At 45.6% G+C, this 20,404-nt stretch overlaps 1 protein-coding gene across 1 annotated transcript in view; it reads left to right on the top strand.

Moving 5' to 3' along the window:
* The window catches only part of LOC119165008 (ATP-binding cassette sub-family C member 3-like), a 134,663-nt gene that overhangs the window by 81,790 nt on the left and 32,469 nt on the right, over positions 1–20,404 (top strand). The window contains exons 14-19 of the mRNA XM_037417204.2: positions 1,638–1,855; positions 3,381–3,557; positions 4,200–4,367; positions 7,065–7,255; positions 14,068–14,143; positions 16,359–16,557. Coding sequence (XP_037273101.2) covers positions 1,638–1,855; positions 3,381–3,557; positions 4,200–4,367; positions 7,065–7,255; positions 14,068–14,143; positions 16,359–16,557 — 1,029 coding nt within the window. The remainder of the gene's footprint in view (positions 1–1,637; positions 1,856–3,380; positions 3,558–4,199; positions 4,368–7,064; positions 7,256–14,067; positions 14,144–16,358; positions 16,558–20,404) is intronic.

Genomic DNA, 20,404 nt, shown 5'->3' with positions numbered 1-20,404 from the left:
CCAGCCAGTGCGTATGCATGGACCCTTTACTCCATCGGAGATTCGAGACCATTTATTCATTACTCACACACCTCCCATCGCCGTTCTCTCCAATGACCGACCATCGAAGCTCCTCGTAATGAAGAGACCGTGACAACGACTCTGGTGATAGTAACTGAAGTTAGACGCACTTTCATAACTCTTCGTTCTACAGCTGCTAAAAGCTCCAATCAGCCGATCACCGTATTGGGCACACTAATTGCGGAACATGAGTCGGCTAGGAGGCCAGAATAATGGAGAAAATGATCGAAGAGCTTTGTGCATCGATCTACCGATACAAGAAGCGTGATGCTTCGCCATTTAATTGACTGCTAGAAAACAATGACTAGCGACTAGTGAACTGCGCGTATGTGCTTGTGTAACAATGCTGTGAAACGTGTTACAATGTTCCTCCAGCATCATGCAATGCTACGAAGCATATGTAATGGTTTGAAAGGTCGCGTCACGGCTTTCAAAGTGATTCGTGCAAGCAGGATACCCACGAACACCAGCCCAACCAACTGAACCATTGTACTGTACCTTTCCTCCGTAAAGACTGTAGGCCTGGGGGTGGAGTCTCGCAGGTCTTTATTAGGTCGTGTGCATTTCAAAGTGCTCCCGTTGGCTAAATCTGGAGAGTAGGTGCATTGGTACAAACAGGGAACCCCGGCTTCGATCTACAATGCTTTCATGCAATAGTCAGACGCCAGCATGACGACCACGGGTATGACGATTATGTCAGTGATGATGAATGCGATGAGGAAGTGCAGTTTACAACGAAAACAAAATTCTCAGCTTTTTACGCTATCTGTATTAAGTTAAAGAATCGAAACCAGCCTTTTCACAACACATAAGGAACCATGATGTGGTGTTGGCGTAATATATCACCATGACGTTTTCAGCCGATGGCGTTTTTTGTCCCTAACTGAAGTTTTCTGCACTTAACTCAGCGTTACAGTTCCTCCGTGGCCAGCCCACCCTTCACCAAGTGACACAATGTCGATTGAAACTGTTCTACAAAGATGTAATGACATGACGCCATGTCATGTTGTCACGATGCTGCCACAAAGTTCGGAGATTGTGACGTTCTTATGATATGAAGCGAAAATGTGTAATAATGTGAGCTTGTCGGCACATACTAAACTTCAAAACAGAGTATGAAGTGCAGTAGACTTTAGAGCTGGAATAGATGGTGAGACATCATTTTAACATATGGTGTAGTAGCGCAAACTCGACGGGGAGACAAATTACACAGAGTGCAAGAGTAGCCAGTGTCGTGTTTTCTTGTACTCTTGTGTCCCCATCGAATTTGCGCTACTACACCATATGTTCGAAACATAGCTTGGACGAGACACAGAATAGAAGTGGAAAAACAGCGCCCTGTCCTTCCGCTTTCACGATGTATTCCTTTCCAGTGCTGTTCACAAGTTTCATGATAACTTAACGTTATGGCGTCATTAGTGACGTATGCCAAGTGGGGTTTTGTACCACTCCACTCGCTTACCAAGTTTCTCTGAACGGGCCACGAAACGAGGTACATGGAGCTTTCGCTTTAATAAAGCTTCTATGTGCTTCGAATTTCGCGCATGGCAACAGTTGTGGACCTGTTCATTGCGCAGGCGAAGTGATGTTGTCCGAGTGCAGCTTCTCGTGGACGCAGCACTCGTCGCACACGTCTTCCCCGGTGCCCAGCGAGGCGGCCCTCAGGAACATCACGTTCCGGGCAGCACCTGGCTCCCTAGTGGGCGTCGTGGGGTTTGTTGGAAGTGGGAAATCTTCTCTACTGGCCGCCATCTTGGGAGACATGCATCGCACGCGAGGCGTCCTTCGCACGTCGGTATGTGCCCTGTCCACGCCACTTCGCATGATGTAGAGTGACAGCAATGACATTTTGTAATAACTTCCGGCTTGTTGTGCGACCATTGTATTTCGCCGATAAAACGAGAATTGTCTTGCTTATGGCAAAACGTAGCCATTGGGTGCCGCTTATGTAAAGGCGTTGAAATGTGAGGAAGATGCACCAATAGCGAAGCAAGCGAAAGCGATGCGGGATTCGTTGTTTAGCTCTTGTTCACTGCGCAATTAGTAGCGCGAAACCGTTTGACTGTAAACTGCGGAGCTGTTCAGAAGGCTAACCAAAAAACTATCGTCATCAACGGCTTCTACAACAAAAAGCGTTCGTGTGTTGAGACGATCCTAGTATTGTATAGCCATGCCTAGTATAGCCAGGCTTGGAAGGGCAGCTTCTTCCTCGGGAGTCCTAACACTAGCTTCACTACTGTACCAGCCTTGCAACAAAAGTGCAAGCTGCATAATTTCTTTCGCGGGGTCACATAGTAAGGTGCAGAAGAGATGCCAAAAGGGCGCGAGTTGTGCCTCTACTGCATGATTGTGGCATTCGCGTGAGCAAGAAATGTAAAATCCTTCAATATCGTGTGACCACGCGACATCTGCCATCACTTAAACTTTGGCCATCACATGACAAAAAATAAGGGTAGAGTTGGCTTGATATAGAGTACCCTTTTTATATAACCACACCAGAGAGCTTTCACGTTCGTGTTCTCCTAAGAACCCTCGTAGTCATTGCTTTAGATAGAAATTATGATTTTTAGTAACGTGACATAACCGCTCTAAAGCGTGACTTGTCCATCATTACACCTAGAACGAGCTCGTGTAAGACATGATTAATTAGAGATCAGTATTCGCCTTCGTCTTGCAGGGAACATATAATAATAGATAGACGAGAATGACGACATTAATGACGATGACAAAATTTTCTTCTTCGTAGTCTTCCATCTTCCTATAACGCTTGATTCTTCATTAATTTTAGGGGCGAAGCTCTTTAGCGTCGAGCCATGTTCCCTGTCCGTTGGTGTGACATGCTATGGGTGTCTATATCCATTTACATGTCCATATTCATTTAGATATCTACATGGTTATACGTATGGGTATTCATATTTATATGCATTTGCACATGGCCCTTCATATCCATGTGTATATACGAATATCCACATCGATATCCACATAAATATACATACGGGCCTCCTAACAATATGTGCACACTGCGAATAATAAATAGCTTTGTCTGTACTGTACACATGTGTTCTTATGTCCTTGCACGATCGAGTGGACAATGTACGGGAGTTAATGATCCCACGGAGCTTCGCTCACTCGTTATCATTTACTTCGTGAATTTGCTGTGATTCTATTAACTTCGTTTGCTTGTTCCACAAAATTTGGAGCCAAACCTTTTTTTGGAGGGAAAGGACGAGGGGGACTTCATGCTCGTTTAGAGCGAGTCGCATTGATCAGCACTACTGTTCATGGTTGCGCATGCAAATGAGACAGTCTTTTCTACGCAGGGATCCATTGCTTATGTGTCTCAAGTAGCAGCAATATACAACATGACCGTGAGGGACAACATCACGTTCGGCAAACGGCTCGACCCGGGTCTGTATGTACGAGTCATCAAGGCTTGCGAACTCCTCAATGACCTCAACTCATTTCCTGCCGGTGACCTCACGGAAGTTGGGGAAAAGGTGAGGGGCGCATACCGCAGTAGTAACATTGTCTTTGAAGTTTTGCCCTGGAATTATTAATTTTGGCTATGTGTATTGCCAGCGTTGTTGATCGATTGTCGGGTTCTTTTTTAAAATACAAACATATTCTTTATGACAATATACATGTAGTGTGAACTGAATGAAGAATACTTGCATGAAATCGAGGGGGCGGGGAGTTCGGACGTCACAGAGATTGGCAGAGTTCCCTAAGACTAACCTGCTTAGGAACACCTGCTTTAGAGGCAGTCTGTTCCTCGCTCTAGTGCAACCACAGGGACATGGCGAGTTCACTAACTTCTTCGCTAAGTGAAAGTTGAGTTATATGGCATATTCCCAGATCATTCTATCATGAAATGCACAGCATAAGTGGAGGTACCTGCTTAGGTCAGCTAGGTTTCACTGTCTTGTTAAGAGTGCCGATGAAGAACCTTTTCAAGCCAAACACTGCGTGTACCAAATGCACTTGTTGAACAGTCTGGGGTACTTACAATGATTCGTCAAAATATATTCGCTGTAATAATGTGCTTTTACTCATCAGACAATAGGTCAGCTTGTTCGTTGCCCTCTGATCAGTGCTTCATCCTGTACATCTTCACCTCTTGTGCTGCTTCTCTGAAACAGGGTGAGACTCTGAGCGGTGGACAGAAGCAGCGCATATCACTCGCCCGCGCAGTTTACAGCTGTTCGAACATCTACCTGCTTGACGATCCACTCAGCGCACTCGATGCTACGGTGGCAGCCAGGATCTTCAAGCACGTCATTGGAAAGAACGGACTGCTCCGAAACACGGTTTGTGCGAGCCTATTGCATTTGTATGTCCACAGCACTGAATGCGCGATTTGTGTGTGTGCGTGTGCGTGTGCGTGTGTGCGTGTGTGTGTGCGTGTGTGTGTGTGTGTGCGTGTGTGTGTGTGTGTGTGTGTGTGTGTGTGTGTGTGTGTGTGTGTGTGTGTGTGTGTGTGTGTGTGTGTGTGTGTGTGTGTGTGTGTGTGTGTGTGTGTGTGTGTGTGTGTGTGTGTGTGTGTGACGCTATATTCTACGGGCCCAGCACATGGAATACACTTCTCCCACTCTGAAGCAGGCCCACAAGGTACCCTAGTGGTTGGATGGTACTATCGGAAAATCTAACAGGAGAACCTATTCAGTCAAGTACGTCATTATTTTAAACGATAGCAATTGTAGGCTCTTTCAAGGCACATTTTCGCCATCCGCGTCGCCGTCATGTTCTGTATAAAGCGCAAATTGGTAACGTTTGCCCCACGCTTTATATTTGTGAGTGGAAGTGTGTGAAGGCTGCTTATGGGCGCTGCTCAATCAGAATGAAAGAGCCGGCTGGAACCGTGGTATGAAGTAGCATGAAGGAGTTTCGATGAGAGAGGTAATGAGGATGTGTCACTTTTGCAGCAACATCCAACTTTGATGAAACAGGACTGGCGTGTGCTATTTCTGCAGAGCAGCTGACGACTCATAACTTTGCACGATCTATGCTCTCATCACTCACTTCGCGTTCAACCGACAAAGAGTACGAAAACTGCGTCCTTAGCTCGAGTGGCCCTGCTTCTTTACACTGTGGTTTCGCGGAGTTCCTAGTATACCTAGCGGCTAAGGATGCTGACTTAGCTGCAAACCTTTCTTTGTGTAACAATCAAATGTGTTGCTGCCCACAATATTTGCTTCACTTTTGCGGTGACAATGACTTGCTGCGCCACTCTTCTTTTACTTGGGTTGTGATGTAGTTGTGCCATATAGGGCTTACAGTGGTTTTGTGTGAGGAGTCCTTAACGGTTTTTCAGCATGGTCAGAACACACAGCCGATCGAAAGTCAAGGCTGCCGAGAACACGCGAGTCAAGCATCATAGCGTAGGCCGTGGCCTGTAATGTACAATTAGTTACCAAAATCAGCTAGAAATCGTTCACTCTTGTCACAACTAAGCCAAAAAGACACACCATAAATTCAATGTTCTCGGCGATTGGTATATCGGGGCATCGCGAGCTGAATTGCCGCAGTCGCTGTGAGATGCCGCCACATTTCCTCATGCGAGCTCGCGAGCATACTGAAATTAGGCGGAGGAAGAAAATGCTTATGTTCATGAATGTCTCTGGCTGTATGCATTGCCCTTTGTCATCTCCCTCCCTGCTTAGCTTCCAATGTGCTCTCTAGAACGAAACGAAAGAGAAAGCTTTTGAAGCGTATTACCAGTGTCTGTAACTCTGCTTGCACTTTCTCTCTGCCATTCTTTTCCTCCTATTTTCCTTCTTTTCTTCCGCTTCGGCTTCATAAAAGTTCCGAAAATTTTTGCAGCAGTCAATTCAGGAGGCCTTTTTAATTAAGCCATTTGAAAACAATTCTCGAAAAAGCATTGCGGAATCATTTTAAAGCGCGAAATGAGCACGAATGATAAGATTAGCCTAGTAGACCTTCAAAAAATTCTGAACAAGTTACGCGCCGGATTTCTTACTCGATAGTTTTTCCCCAACTCTCGTGTTTATTGGAAAAAAATTACAACGCGGTTAACGAGCTATTGTTAAAACCTTTGTGAAATGAGCCGTTCTTTGCTTTCAATATACCATTTCTGGTACACGACGTGTTTCGCTCTAAGCGGTAAATCTGTCAGTCATATCAACATGTCATAGAAAACCGAGTGGCAGTTTATCTATGCCTGTGACAACTTACCATGTCTGTTCGCATTTATTATTGTGTACCGGCACAGATTCACGTTGTTGCGAGTTCCACTGATCATAAAGAAATCAAAGTTATTTTGGTTATCTCGCAATAACTGTTTAGAGTGCTTCCACTCTACGCTTCAGGCATCGTTGCAAACACTACGTCGGCAAATACCAACCCAGTTGGCCTAATTAAAACTTTCGAACCTAAAGCCCTCCTGGCCGTACTTGCATGAGCACAGACATATACTATAACGCTTTCACGTGGGGCCTATTACGAATACATATCATCATATATATCCTAATCAGACACAAAGTGCACTCTTCCATTCCAAAAAAGCATTGCATGTGTCATGTACAGCCTAGTCACCTTATTTCTCTCTCCCGTTATCATCTTGCCCTCTTTAATACTTCTCTCTAGCACGTGGTAACAAACAGGTTGTTGGGACGTAATTTCCCCGCTTGTAAGCTTATGATTCACTTTGTTTCTCGTTACCATGCCAGATAAAGAGCTATGAAATTGTTGGTAGGAAACTCACAACGTTTGGACAGGAACAAGAAAACAGAAGCACTTACATGACACAACCGTAAGCGCTCCTGCCTAGTGTTCTTTTGTAAAAAGTGTGCACTTCCTACCAAGATGGATTCATACCAACTGGCCCGATATGACCTGGTGTTCGTTTCCCCACCATGTCGTTAAGGCATACCATTAGGCCAGTGCAGTAATTATTAACCACTCTGAGTAGCGACAATGGCATATTCTTTACTTATATATATGCATCTACTTATACGCTGCCTTGTGGCGCCACTGGTCACTTGCAGACGCGCATCCTGGTCTGCAACCAGGGCTCCCTCCTGAAGCACATGGACCTGCTCTTGCTGATGCACAGCGGCACTGCCTCGGTGTTCACTTCGGTATCCGAGCTGCTCCAGCACAAGGACACGCCACGCACGGTCCGAGCGGCCGATTCCAGACAGGCCAAAGGCAGGCAAATCGCAGCCAGAGAAGGGAGGTGAATATGCTTACTCCGTCAATGATTTTTCACGCTGTCACCATGCGATATTGATGATACAAAGTGTGTGATGTAGATACAATTGAATCTCGACAAAAGAAATCTGATTGTTTCACTTTTAATTGCTATGACCATGATTTTTCTCCCTCATCTCCAATGAAATCTTTGAAGTTATCACCTTTGTGTAGTAGGCGTCATATCGAATCATTGAAACTATTCCACTCTTACGTTCATTCATTAAGGCGGGTTTTTAATGACAATTACGTCGTGTAGTCTAACGCTCTACCAACAAGAATAGGTCACAATATTAATATTAAGCCATTTTTTGCACGTGCTAACACGGTCAAATTTAGTTTTTTTTCAAGGGCAATTGTTTACTGTTCTGTTCGTGAAATGAATATATCTGATTTCTTAAAGTAATTTGAGTGACATTAACATTTTTATCATTATTTACGTGGTTGTGCGTAGGAGGTGACCATATTTATCAATAAAGAAATTGTTGTGGTATTGTTGTTATTCTTTGCTGATGTATTTATGTATCCCACCTCTGAAATAGCCCTGAATTGGGCTGGAGTATTTGAAGATCAATGAAATAAAATAACTAATCATTCGTTTTTAGCCCGAAGTCACAAAGAAATCTATACATATTTCTCGAAAATAAATAGTACAAGTTCGTGGGGTTTCACGTACTACAACCACGATATGACTATGAGAGGCGCCGTAGGGGAGGGCTTTAGAAACGTAGACCATCTGGCGTTCTTTATTGTCTACTGATATCGCAAAGTTCACGGTCCTCTACAATTTCGTCTTCATTATTATGGGACTTCCACGGCCACGGTCGTATCTTCGACTTTCGGTTCAGCAGCTGAGCACCTTAACCATTGTTCCAGTAAGGCGGATTTTCAGAACTAGAAGTGAAGCTTTGTAGAAAGCTTCTCATTAAGAGTGGTTCTCTGAGCCACAGAAGGCCAGCCGTACAACTACCCTCTCACAGAGTGCCGAATTATATGGCTCTGGCCTACCCGATCTTCAACACGAGTCGCTCGCAGGGCGTTGTTGCAGTTTCTTCGATTATAAAGATTGAATGTCAAACTGTGACTGCCTGCAGGCAATGTTGGTGTGTACTACTTAGACGGCAGTATAATCAAAACTTAGCGTTGTTTTCTTTGATTAAACAGACTGAATGTCCAACTATGACTATCTGCAGACAATGTTGGTGTGTAGTACTTAGACGGCAGTATAATCACAACTTAGTGTTGTTTCTTTTGTCACCTACTGCCGTCCCAGACTCGTCTTCTATTTCACTTTTTTATATTCCCTTTCCCCTTCCCAAGCACAGAGTAGGAAACTGGAGCCCGCCTGTGGTTACCTTTGCTGTCTTTCCTTTATATTTTTGTCTCTCCCTTTTAGTCAGCTTACCAATAAACTGAGATTTTCTGGTAAGCTCAATCGGTAAAGCGATCACCCCAGAAAGGCGTTGGACCCGTGTTTGATCCCGAAGCTAGAAAAAAATTTCCGGAAAGAAAGTTCTCAAAACGCTGCGTGGAGTTTCTTTTTGGATTCTATACAAGCGGATGGTTGTCGACTTTTCTTTTTAACTTTTCCGCTACCTTGCGGGAGTCCGCCGAGTAAATTTGTAGCGCACTGTCAGATGAGTAATATCTGTGTCCCCTAGACCATGCTCACTCTGGCGTGGTTGTCGTTTAAGTGTCAGTGCTCGACAAAAATAGTGATGTTAGCTACATAGAATGCTCCTGACAGCGAGGGTATTATTCGGAATAATTTCGCTTTGTGAATGCGCGTAGGATCAATCCTTACTACCAGTAGCAACCTTCTTATTGCATATTCAAAACTTGCTACCGATAATTTAAATATATATATATATATATATATATATATATATATATATATATATATATATATATATATATATATATATATATATATATATATATATATAAGGGAAATAAGTGTATACCTAAGGGCTCGTTTTTCCGTGTTTTGACACAATAATTATAATATCTCATATATATATATATATATATATATATATATATATATATATATATATATTTCGTCATTACAATATATATATATATATATATATATATATATAAAATCTTTTTCAGGGTCAGAACTGTACAAAAGTCGCACAATTGAGAAAGTGTCATTTCAGGTGTTATGAGTGTGCATGCGCACTCCCCACAGAAAGCTTCTTAAAACTGTGTACTGACGTTATATCTCTTTTTTTTGGGGGGGGGGGGGACGCATGAATTTTTAGATTCTGCTAAGTGAGCGTGCATACAAGAGTATTTATAATCCACGGTGCTGGGCGAGTCAGTCATACATGAATAAACGAGAGTCTGCTCAAAGTTAACACGGACAAGAACGTGGACGGGCGCAGACTGGTGACTGGTTTTCATTGAAAATAAAACGCACTTTCATAAGACACCAACTGCATATTCATCTACGCACATTCTAGAAACCTGCCCTCATTGTTTGTACAGCCTTACGGAGGTATCGCAGACACAAATGTCTCTTTCGTGATGAAGTAAACATGGGCGAATTCGCATGACAACTGACCGTGGCAGAGCATGCGAGCCTTTGCTGGCCACAACCAAGGAGCAGCCTCCTTGGCCACAACAAAAATCTCCAAGCGTCGTGGAAGCGAGTTGGCACTTGAACTTGCCCAGGCTTACTTCACCACGAAAAAAATGAGGCGTCTACGTGAGTGATACCTTGATAAAATTGTATGATAATGGAAGCAGCTTTCTCGCATGCGCGTGCGTAAATTTGCGGTTTGTGTCGGATAAATATTAGTTCTCTTTACAGTAAAATCTAGTCGCGAGTATGCACCCGCTCTCGTTCACTTCTTGGTTTGTGTTTCCTTCGAGCAGATTCTTTTTTCACCGGAATTATTTGTTGCACGCTTCAAGAGCTTTCTCTCTCATCTAGTGCAAGCGAGTGCCCTAGAAACTACGCAGAGAGAAGGTATGACAAGAAGGCGGGAAGATAGGTCCATTATTCAGTACGTGCCGCGACGATGCGCCCTCTTTCACATTTAGAGGCGAAATCTTTGAATGTCTCGAACTCGTGGTGATTGATGTCCATCCGGCCTCATGGCATGGTGCCAGCTTTGCGCCTCCCCCTCAAGCGGGAGGATAAGGGACCTTTATAAGCGCTGAAAAACGAATGGCATCTGCACGATACGTAAAGCGCGAAAACACGAACGCATGCGAAACGTACGATGATTAGTTTCACGTCTCGCTGTGAATCACGGTAAAAAAATTTGAAAAAAAAGCGCACACATCCTGTTAGTGTGTCGTTTGATCGGGATTTTAAAAGGTCACCCGCATTTTATCATGAAGCCAACTCGAGTAAAGGCGTCGCAGAGTGATGGGGGTATCACGCGAATGTTGCGTAACAGGGTATGGTCTGGGAATGCTTAATTGCTGTTTCATCTTTGTTATTCATACTAGATGCGAAGCCCCTCTTACCGCCGTATTCAGAAGCGATGCTTTACTTGAACTTGACTTGAAACCACCTTGAATGCAGCGCGTTTGAAACGCGCCTGTGCGTTTGTGCTGCCTTGGTGCCGCCTAAAGACAGCGCGTTCGAAATGGATTTGTGCTGCAAGTGAAGTTCAAGTCAAGCAACGTTTCTGAATACGGGAGTTAGACTAGTCTGTGCAACGCTGTCCTTCTATGCGTCCGTACGAACATGCCGCAACGCGCTCCCCTCAACGCAAGTGTTGAAGCGGTGCCAAGTAGGTCACGCCGAAGCTGCACGTTGACCTCACGCTCCCTCGCAGTGCATGCTGACTTCACTCTCTCCCTCGCCTGCCGCGCGCTTGCCACAGCGTCCGCAGCTGCCGCCTCGTCCATTCGCCCACAACATCTACCGCTACCGCCACTCGCTACTCTGCCGACTTGTCCGTTCACGCGAAATAAAACTGACACGCGCCTAACGTACGCGCTGAAGCATGTCTGTGCGTGTCACTTCTTTTACTTGTCATCCCATTCACCACTCGCTACGCTCGAGTGCATATAGAGTGGTAACACTCTTTCGGCTCGTTTATCTGCGAAGAGGACGCTGGATAACGACGCTCCTTCGCCCACCGAAACATCTACCTCTCCGCGAGCACTTCACCGATCACGATGTCGTGGTAGTCAAGGCGAAACACGTGGCAGCTCTGGTTCAGCGCCCGTGTCAACTCTGAAGAAACGACAAGACCTACGGCAGCCATCGCTTTAAACGAATCTTTCAGCACTCACTGCAGCAGCCGCGCTAGTGCTGTTCAACCCGGGACGCCACCCGTGTGCAACGCTGCTGCTTCGCATCCCTTCAGGGTGCCCTTTGGGAAGATGTGAATTTTCATTTAATGAAGGAGAAGCGTTGCCTCCAACGAGTGGCAGGAGGCGGACGTTGTGTTGTGCCACACTACTAGTTGAAGGCACTGTTGCTTCCTTCGCATCTACTTGAGCCAGGCAAAGCTCTATGGGCAAAGCGTCAAGTCAAGCGACAGCCAAGACGCCCTTGACTGAATCCCGAACGTGCGATTTAGAGCCTACACATACGACGTGCACATGGCCAGCGAATACTTGCATAGCGCGAGCAGTTAGTTTTTAAATGCGAAGCAATTCTTAGCGACTTTGAGCTTATCTATCTATCTATCTATCTATCTATCTATCTATCTATCTATCTATCTATCTATCTATCTATCTATCTATCTATCTAGCCGCCTACGACTTCTAGCTCTCCTGGCTGTTCCGATAATAGTATCGATACCAAACTTGGTATGGCATAGCATGGCTGTATGAAGAACATATTTGACTAGTCATAACATGAAAATCATGACATGTATGTCATGAATGTCAATGATTTACATGTCATGGTCCTGCAGCTCTTGCGGTGGTTTCGTTCACATGGAATGTTGCAAAACTGGTATGGCATGACTTGATTGAATGGCGAACGCAAGCGACAGACCCTAACATGAAAATCATGACATGCTTGTCATGTAGCAATATCACTACATGCCGCGCTCATGATGCGCTAGTGCCGTTTCGCTAGCGTGACGTATACCAAATTTGGTCATACGGTACGTGAATGGATGACAAAGGTTTGTGACTGGCGCAAACATGATAAACATAAGATGCGTGTCATGTAACAACATGACTACGTGCTACTTTCATGATGCTCTTGCGGCCATTTCGCTAGTTTCACATGCACCCAACTAGTTATTACGCGACGCGAATGGACGACATAGCCAAATGACACATCCAAATACGATAATCATGAGATGCGTGTCATGTAACAACATGACTACATGCCACACTGATGATGCGCTCGCGGCTGTTTCGCAAGCTGATATATGCCAAGGAAGGAAAAAAATAGGGGGAAAAGAACGGCAGGGAGGTTAACCAGGCTATAGGCAGCCCGTTTGCTACCCTGCGCATCAGAGAGGGATGGGGGAGATAAAAGTTAGAGGGCAGAAAGGGTAGAGAGAAACACAGCACATTCGGCAGCACACGCGCGCACACTCAGTCATAGTCCAGTCTTGTCTTTCGCGGTGTGTGACATTGCTGTACAGTCGCTTGTTCAAGTCCGTGTCGCGTAGGAATTTCAACAGAGCTTTCGTCGCCTTCTGTTGCAATGTCTTCTCTCGGGCACTTGACAGAATAGTGTCCACAGACATTTGGCTGTTGTCGATGCGCGCAAAAGCGGACGCCAGTGACTGGCTCTGGATTTCATACAACGGACAGTCACACAGGATGTGGTGTAGCGTCTCTTCACAATGACAGGCATCGAAATGTGTCATCATAGGCAGTCACAAGGGCAGCATTATTTTCTCTCACTGGGCGAGAGAAATCTTGGCATTTGCCTAGCGCATGCGGCTGATGCGTCCCCAGGGAGATTTGTGCGTCACGCGCAACGTGGCGCCGTCTATCGAAGAATGTGGCATCAGCCGCCGCGAAATCAGTGTCTCTTGACAGCACGCTGCTTACTTGTTGAGCGCTCACTTGCACAAGAACCCTGACTTGATCAAGTGTGTGGCACAGTGTCTGCCTTTCTAACGTTGCTATTGTAACCGTTGAATAAAGGGTCCCCCTACAAGCAGTCGAAGCCTCAGCTATAGCGTGAACAAACGGCGAAAAGGAGTTTGAAGCAAGATATATTCTGATTAGTTTAGACGGCTGCAAGGATATGAATGTGGCCTGTAATAAGGCGTAGACGTCTAGAACACTGGAAGGCTAACCAATTACCACCTGTCAACAATTTATCAATAGCAAAATGTCTTGTTATTTGTGCAGATTCGGGACGGCTCGTTGCTCTCCCATAGTTGAGTACGAAGTACTGAAATCGTTCAACTTTTATGTTTTTCTAAATACATTAACAGCGTTGCCGTTTTCTTCATGTGGGGCATCGACTTGAATTCGTTCACGCCTTAATTTTTGTTAACGCGGTCTCGTCAAGCATGAGGCCTTCGAGATGCCGTTATGCTCATCCATAGTGAGGATCAAGTACTCTAAATTGTTAACTACTCCTTCTAAACACACATCCCTGAACACTGATTTGGCATGCATAACTTATGCTCTATGCATAGCGCATCTACTAACAATTGCCTCACTCGATTGTTTATGTGTATCCCGGAGCTTTGATTAACCGCGCACAATTTATTTTCTGTACATCATGTCAATAAATTTTATCGACACCATCATAACCAATAAAGCTAATGGCTCTTCCACAGTAGTGTGCGTATTTTGCTCTAAAGACTTTACAATTTATTTCAAACACTTTTTTTTGGACTCTAGAGATGACAAGAACACTTTAGATCAGGACGAAGCTAAAGGACGTGTCACAGTAGAAGATGCCATAACTTCATCCAAGGTAAGGTATGCATAAAAACAATGCGTTTAAAATTACAAGAGGTACTACTTCACCCATGTGCCCATATGCATGTATATGCAAATCTAAGTGCTGGCATATTTGTTAAATCACACATAGCAAAATAAACAAATAATAGGCGATAACTCGAGAGGCCATTTTGACTTCGTATGGTTGTGTTAGACGAAAGATATACGAGACAAAAATAACAGTATACCAAGGTGACATTTATTAACAGATCCCGTAACTACACAGTCTTAATTGAGCATGACACTCTCAGATAAGGTGAAGTAAAGAATAAGATAGAAAAGAAATGTAATGTTATACGAAGAAAGGCTAGCCACGAACTCTTTTAGATCCGACTTCGCGTAACTCTGGTGATCTCACGTAAGTTAGAAGGGCAACGTGATCTTAAATGTAGACGAGAGGAAAAAAGAGAGAGGCACTTGAATATATGAGGAGTCAAGCTATGTAATATTTAAATATGACATTCATGATTTACTGTGCAGTATAAGTGCAAGCGTATATATTAACTCTGTAGAAGGTACAAAAATGTAACTAGAACATGTATCAACAAACATTGTTTAAAGCCGTGAAATAAAGATTTATTTACCAAATATAAAAAAATACTTTCGCATAATGAAAAGCTGAAATCAGAAATTTTCATGCAGCGGTAGCAGCGCGTGTGTTCAATATGCGTGCGTACTCTGTTTTGAAGATATTCCTGCCAGCGATATGGGAGTGTTATAGGATATGTCACTCTAACTGGTGCACTGCAAAGAAGTGCTAAGGAAACAAGTGTTTTCAGAGCATGCACAGAGAGGCTCGTGACTTAATAATACCCGATGCACAAAACAAAAGTGCACTGCCAAGTGATGTCTTCTTGGCTATTCTTGGCACTGCATACTTCGTACGCTACATTACGCGCCGAAGCGTACCTCAGACGTCGTCAGAGCTTACTTTAGAACTTTCACGCCTGCAAATGTTGGTGTTCGTCATGTACAGTAGGAAACGGCAGTGTAGCAAGAATGTTTTGAGTTCTACTTACACGTGTGTATACTTTAGGACGGCGGAAATTGTGAAGCTCCCTCACACTGACTCATGAATTGAGCTTTGGACTCAACCAAACGTAGACTCAAAAAACTTTTCCTGAGCCGAACTCACTCGGACTCAAACTTATTGAAACATTACTCACCTGTGCTCACTCAGCCTCTGACTCACGTCGGTCTGAGTAAGTCAACTCAAAAGGCAGTTAGCCTAAAATGGGATTCTTTTTCCATGGTGTCAATGCTTTTTAACACTATTATCTCACGTAATTGGTGCTGTGCTTGGCACCGCTCGACGTGGTATTTTCTAAAACGAGTGCTGAGTGCTTGCAAACTAGAAACATCATTTCTCTTGAAAGAGACGGTAATATACGATATAGTGATCAAGAACCTTACTGGAATAGTTGGTGAAAAACAAAAGGGGGGGGGGAGTAGGGTCAAGCCATCCTCCTCCGTATTTTGGCCTCAGATCAATAAAGAATAATAAATTGAATCGGTTTATAAACGACAGTAATTTGGAATGCCTGAGAGTTGACGTGAGCATAAATGTGAATCCAGGTAAGGCGGATAGAAATGCTGAAAATGATTAAATAGCATTTTATGTCGGCAAAACAAATTGCAAGTCACTCCCACTCCCTCGGGGAATATAGATTGCGCCTTGGACTCACTCAAAATCTGGCTCGCCAAAATTTCCCCGAGCCGAACTCACTCGAACTCATACTCACAAAAATCTTCTTCAACCATACTCACTCAGACTTGAACTCACGGCTCGATCTCAGTCTGAGTGAGTCCAAGTGAGCCAACTCGTGAGTTACTTCCCTGTCCTATAGGGTATACACGGGCGAAAGCGAAAACTTTCGGCAAGGTTTGAAGCCCGCGACCCACTGCCCCTGTGGCTACCCTAGTGGCTTGACTCGCACTGGGCAAAAATGTACGGTCGCTCTCTTCAGTCCCCGTTTTTCTAAAAAAATAGGCAAATCCACACGCCGTAAAGATATTAAACGTAGTCAAACCAGACGGTTGTCACTAGTACTGAAATCGAAGCATCAACGAACGGTTCTTTGGTTAAAGCGAGATAGTAGCTGAGAACAATGAAAACGTCCACAGCCATGCGCTTGACCACTCTGTAAAAGTGCGATTCCGGCTGTACATATGAACATACGGCTGCGCAGACTGCTATGGAGGTGGCCATCGCCTTGGGCCGATTTTCCGGTGTGTGCGGACCTCTGGCACTACTGTGCTTCGTGGCGAGCGCGGGCGCCGTGGCGTGGCAGCAGCTGTACGTGAAGGAGTGGACCGACGCCATGGTTGCCGGAGCTGCCTCTTCAACCAACTGGGTTGGAGGACTGGTAGCCATCTCACTATCTGACGGTACCCCTCTCAGCATCCTTTCGGACAAGTTTCCCTGGCAGAGTAGCCTAGCTGGGCTTCATTTCTCAATATTCCAATATAGTACCACTGTACTAGTGTGATAGGTCCTAAGCAGCATTGCTACAAAGCCAATCAAACTTGTCATTGTTAAACTCATAGTTGGCATTTACTCAAACTTCGGAGGGAAAAAAACGGAACGCAATATGGTGCTGATATAGGATGATGGTATTTTCGCTCCCAAACTGCAATGCTGGGTAGCAAATATATGCCCACATCTGCAGGGGCCACTCCTTGAACAAACACTACCCGCAACCGGATCCACAGGATAAAATTGTGGGAGGTATTGTCTTCCTGAGGGAAAAATTGAATGGCGAAAAATAGCCAGCAGAAAAGCCATTCTAGCACTTCGAGTTTATTAGATCATCAGCAAAGGTTGCTCATTTTTCCGCGAAGCATCGGCAGGCCTGGTCGGAGCCGCCATGTTGTCTGGGAGCAGTACAAATTTAGGGGCTTGTCACCGGGACCTTCTGCTGGCGAAGCGCGCAGACGTGACCACCGTTACGACACTTGAGCTATCGCTATGCGAAGGGGTACGGTGGATATATTACCCAGAGCCTCCACCAGTTTGTTACGCATTAGGGGCCGTACAGACAAGAATACAAGAACATCAAAACAGTAAGACACGAATGCGTATCCTGAACAAAGGGTCTACACACATCGCTTTTGTTTTCCTCGCCCTTTTCGGCTAGCCACGGCTTGCCCACTCGCAACACCGGGTGGCAATACATTTATTGGCGATAAGAAACAAAATAAGAGAATAAAATGCTTCGTGGTCCAAAGTTCAATGGCTGTGCTTCTTTGCAGCATCAGACATTACTGTGGCTTGCTCGATTTTCTTGCTGGTGCGGTATGCACCACTTCGGTGTCCCGCGTCTGAGGACCTTTGTAGAAAACACCAGCTGTTCATTGTACGGTTGAAATTTATGCTGGTAGGTACATGATATTCGCAGATATTAGCTCTGGACGAAAATACAGCATATTCACGGAGTGAATGATGATGATTGGGACGAAGCTTCGGAGGGTTTTATTGGTAACGGTGGATTCACACGAGAAAACAGAGGAGGAATTTTCGCAGCGGACGGCACGTCACGTGACATGCGCGTCATTGAAACGAGCCGTCCTCGCTTCATCCGCTCTCCACCGCTCACGGCACGGATGAAAATGTGTCACCGCTATTTCGATTCCTCCATTTGACGGTCATCTGCTCTCGATTGAGAGGATTCAGCGTCAAATCTGTCAACATTGGTCGGATTGACGTGTCTAGGAAGCAGGCTGCCGGCTTAAAATCCACATGTTTAAGTTTTGCGGCAACGACCGAATGTGTTTCTTGTGACAGTGCAAGAGGCGAGTGGTTTCTGGTGGTTGTGGTGGTAGATTGGTGGTTTTTATTCATAGCCTGTGGCCTGCATGACCACATAAGCGCGCTGCATAAACATAGGAGTCCAGAGCATGCACGAGGATTCCGCAAACGTAGGTCCGACTGTGTGAATGCGACGTATCCGCTGCTGCTCTGGATGAGAACAATCACGTGACTATTTGGTGCGCAGAGCAGCCAATTGAGCTCTCGCGTGGGAATCTAGCTCAAAGCACGATTCCTTCGTCCGTCCGTCCGTCCGTCTGTCCGTCCGTCTGTCTCTCTTCCTGCCCTTCAGCACCTGCTGACTGAGTGATAGAACTAGGCGGTCACGTAGCAAGAGAGATATTCATGTACAGACTCGCGCCTTAAAGAGCTTCGCTCCTAAAATGAAGCAAGAACACACACAGTAACAAGGCGTAAGATATTGTAGACGGTTATCGCCTAAAACTATGTCAACTTCACAAACAGTGATCGCTATATCTCCGACAGTATATCTTCACAAATGTTTAGAAAAAATAGTTCAAAGATTTCGAGTACTTCGTACTCAACTATGGCTGCTCCATGCAATAAATACAGCTACTTTTTTCACGTCAAGCACTCCTCGGGAGTTTCAGATGGATGACTTTCCCGTGGAGACCCACGTTTGTGTTGCTGCTTTTAGGACGGAAACTTGAATGTTAAGGTGAATTTCTTCAGGGATTGTGCCATTCCTGTAGAGACAAAATTAGGATTTTAGTAGTAACGACGAGGCTTTAACTCTGAATATATGTAGTACTTGCATTTGAGGAGAAAAAAGTGCTTACGGTTATCAGAAGCAAGGTAGCATGCTATACTTCAAGGTGAAGGGCAGGCTTACCATGCATGATTCTGTTGGCGGAACTCAAGTTCTTAAAACAGGCTCCAACTTTTTTACACCCCCTCCCCCTTCAAAACAAGCCCACGCATCTTTCCTACGCCTGACCAACCTCTTTCCACACGCAGTGATCGTCAACTCAGCGCTAGGCGGCGTTGACCTCATTACATTTTGCTGAGGCCTGGACCAATCGACGAGCTGTGTGCTGCGTCACGTCACCGATCACTGAGTTGACGTCACTGCGTGTGGAAACAGGTTGGTCAGGCGTAAGAAAGTGTGAAGCAGCTTATCGCGAAGCTGAATGTGGTGTGCGTGCTCACCCTAACTGAGCATGCGCAACAGCTGGCCCAAGCACTGCTACAACGCGCTCAAGTGCTAGCGTGTTCCGGCCTGCGTGAAGTGCTGGGTAAGACGTCGTAGCTTCTCCTCCTGACGCTCTCTCAGCAATCATGTGATGGCGTCGGGAATCGAGAATCTGCAGACGCGCGATGAACCGACACGTGGTATCTTAGTCATAACTCACTGACACGCGCTAGGCGTTCGAGCCTTCGTAAGTGGCTGTATGAGAGGCTGTGGCCTCTCCCCCTTACACTCTCTCTGCAATCACGTGATGGCATCAGGGAATTAGATTCTGCACACGCGCGACGAGACAACAATGAATTCGTGATGTAGTGTTCTAGCGCACAAAAAAACACACACAGGTGAAGATGGGAAGCAGCAGTTTGACTAGCCTGTGTAACGCTGTCCCTCCGTCATCCTGCTTGCGTCTCGTCCCAGCCCAGGAACACACCCGCAAAACTGTCGCTCCCTTCCCCCTTTCTCGTCTTGCAAGGCCTACGCAGGCAGCGTCTGCTAGTAAACAAACGACTGCTCGCGCTGCAAAAACGTTCAGTGGCCATCCCGTATATAGTAGTATTCAAAGGGCCCCTAAACCGACCAACAGACGCTCGCGTGACGCTCTCCGTGCCTTTCCCTTATTGACAACAGTCGTCATGACATCACCTCCAACATTAGGTGACGTCGAAAGCAACAGACGGGGTTAATTGGGTGAATGAGAGTCTGTTTTCTGCTAGCAGATGCGCGCTTTTTGCGTCTCCACCTCGGACGCAAAGGAAGGCCCCTCGGAGAGCGGGACAGGCGAGTGGACAAACGAAGCCTAGCGAAGTAAAGAGCGAAACGAGCAAGCTCGTGCGACACCACCAGCGTTCCTCGTAGACTCGTGTACAACTGGAACGCCACAACAAAATGTCGACCTCTGGGTGGTTGATTGATTGATTGATATGTAGAGTTTAACGTCCCAAAACCACTATATGATTATGAGAGACGCCGTAGTGGAGGGCTCCGGAAATTTAGACCACCTGGGGTTCTTTAACGTGCACCCAAATCTGAGCACACGGGCGTACAACATTTCCGCCTCCATCGGAAATGCAGCCGCCGCAGCCGGGATTCGAACCCGCGACCTGCGGGTCAGCAGCCGAGTTCCTTAGCCACTAGACCACCGTGGCGGGGCGACCTCTGGGTGGTTTAGGGGGGGGGGGGGGCCTTTTAAAGCGCGTAAAGAGACAAGAAGCGAAAGA

Source organism: Rhipicephalus microplus, chromosome 9, assembly GCF_043290135.1.
Source record: "Rhipicephalus microplus isolate Deutch F79 chromosome 9, USDA_Rmic, whole genome shotgun sequence".
Taxonomy (NCBI): Eukaryota; Metazoa; Arthropoda; class Arachnida; order Ixodida; family Ixodidae; genus Rhipicephalus; species Rhipicephalus microplus.
Note: the sequence above shows the minus strand (reverse complement) of the source record. Positions and strands in the feature narration are given on the sequence as shown.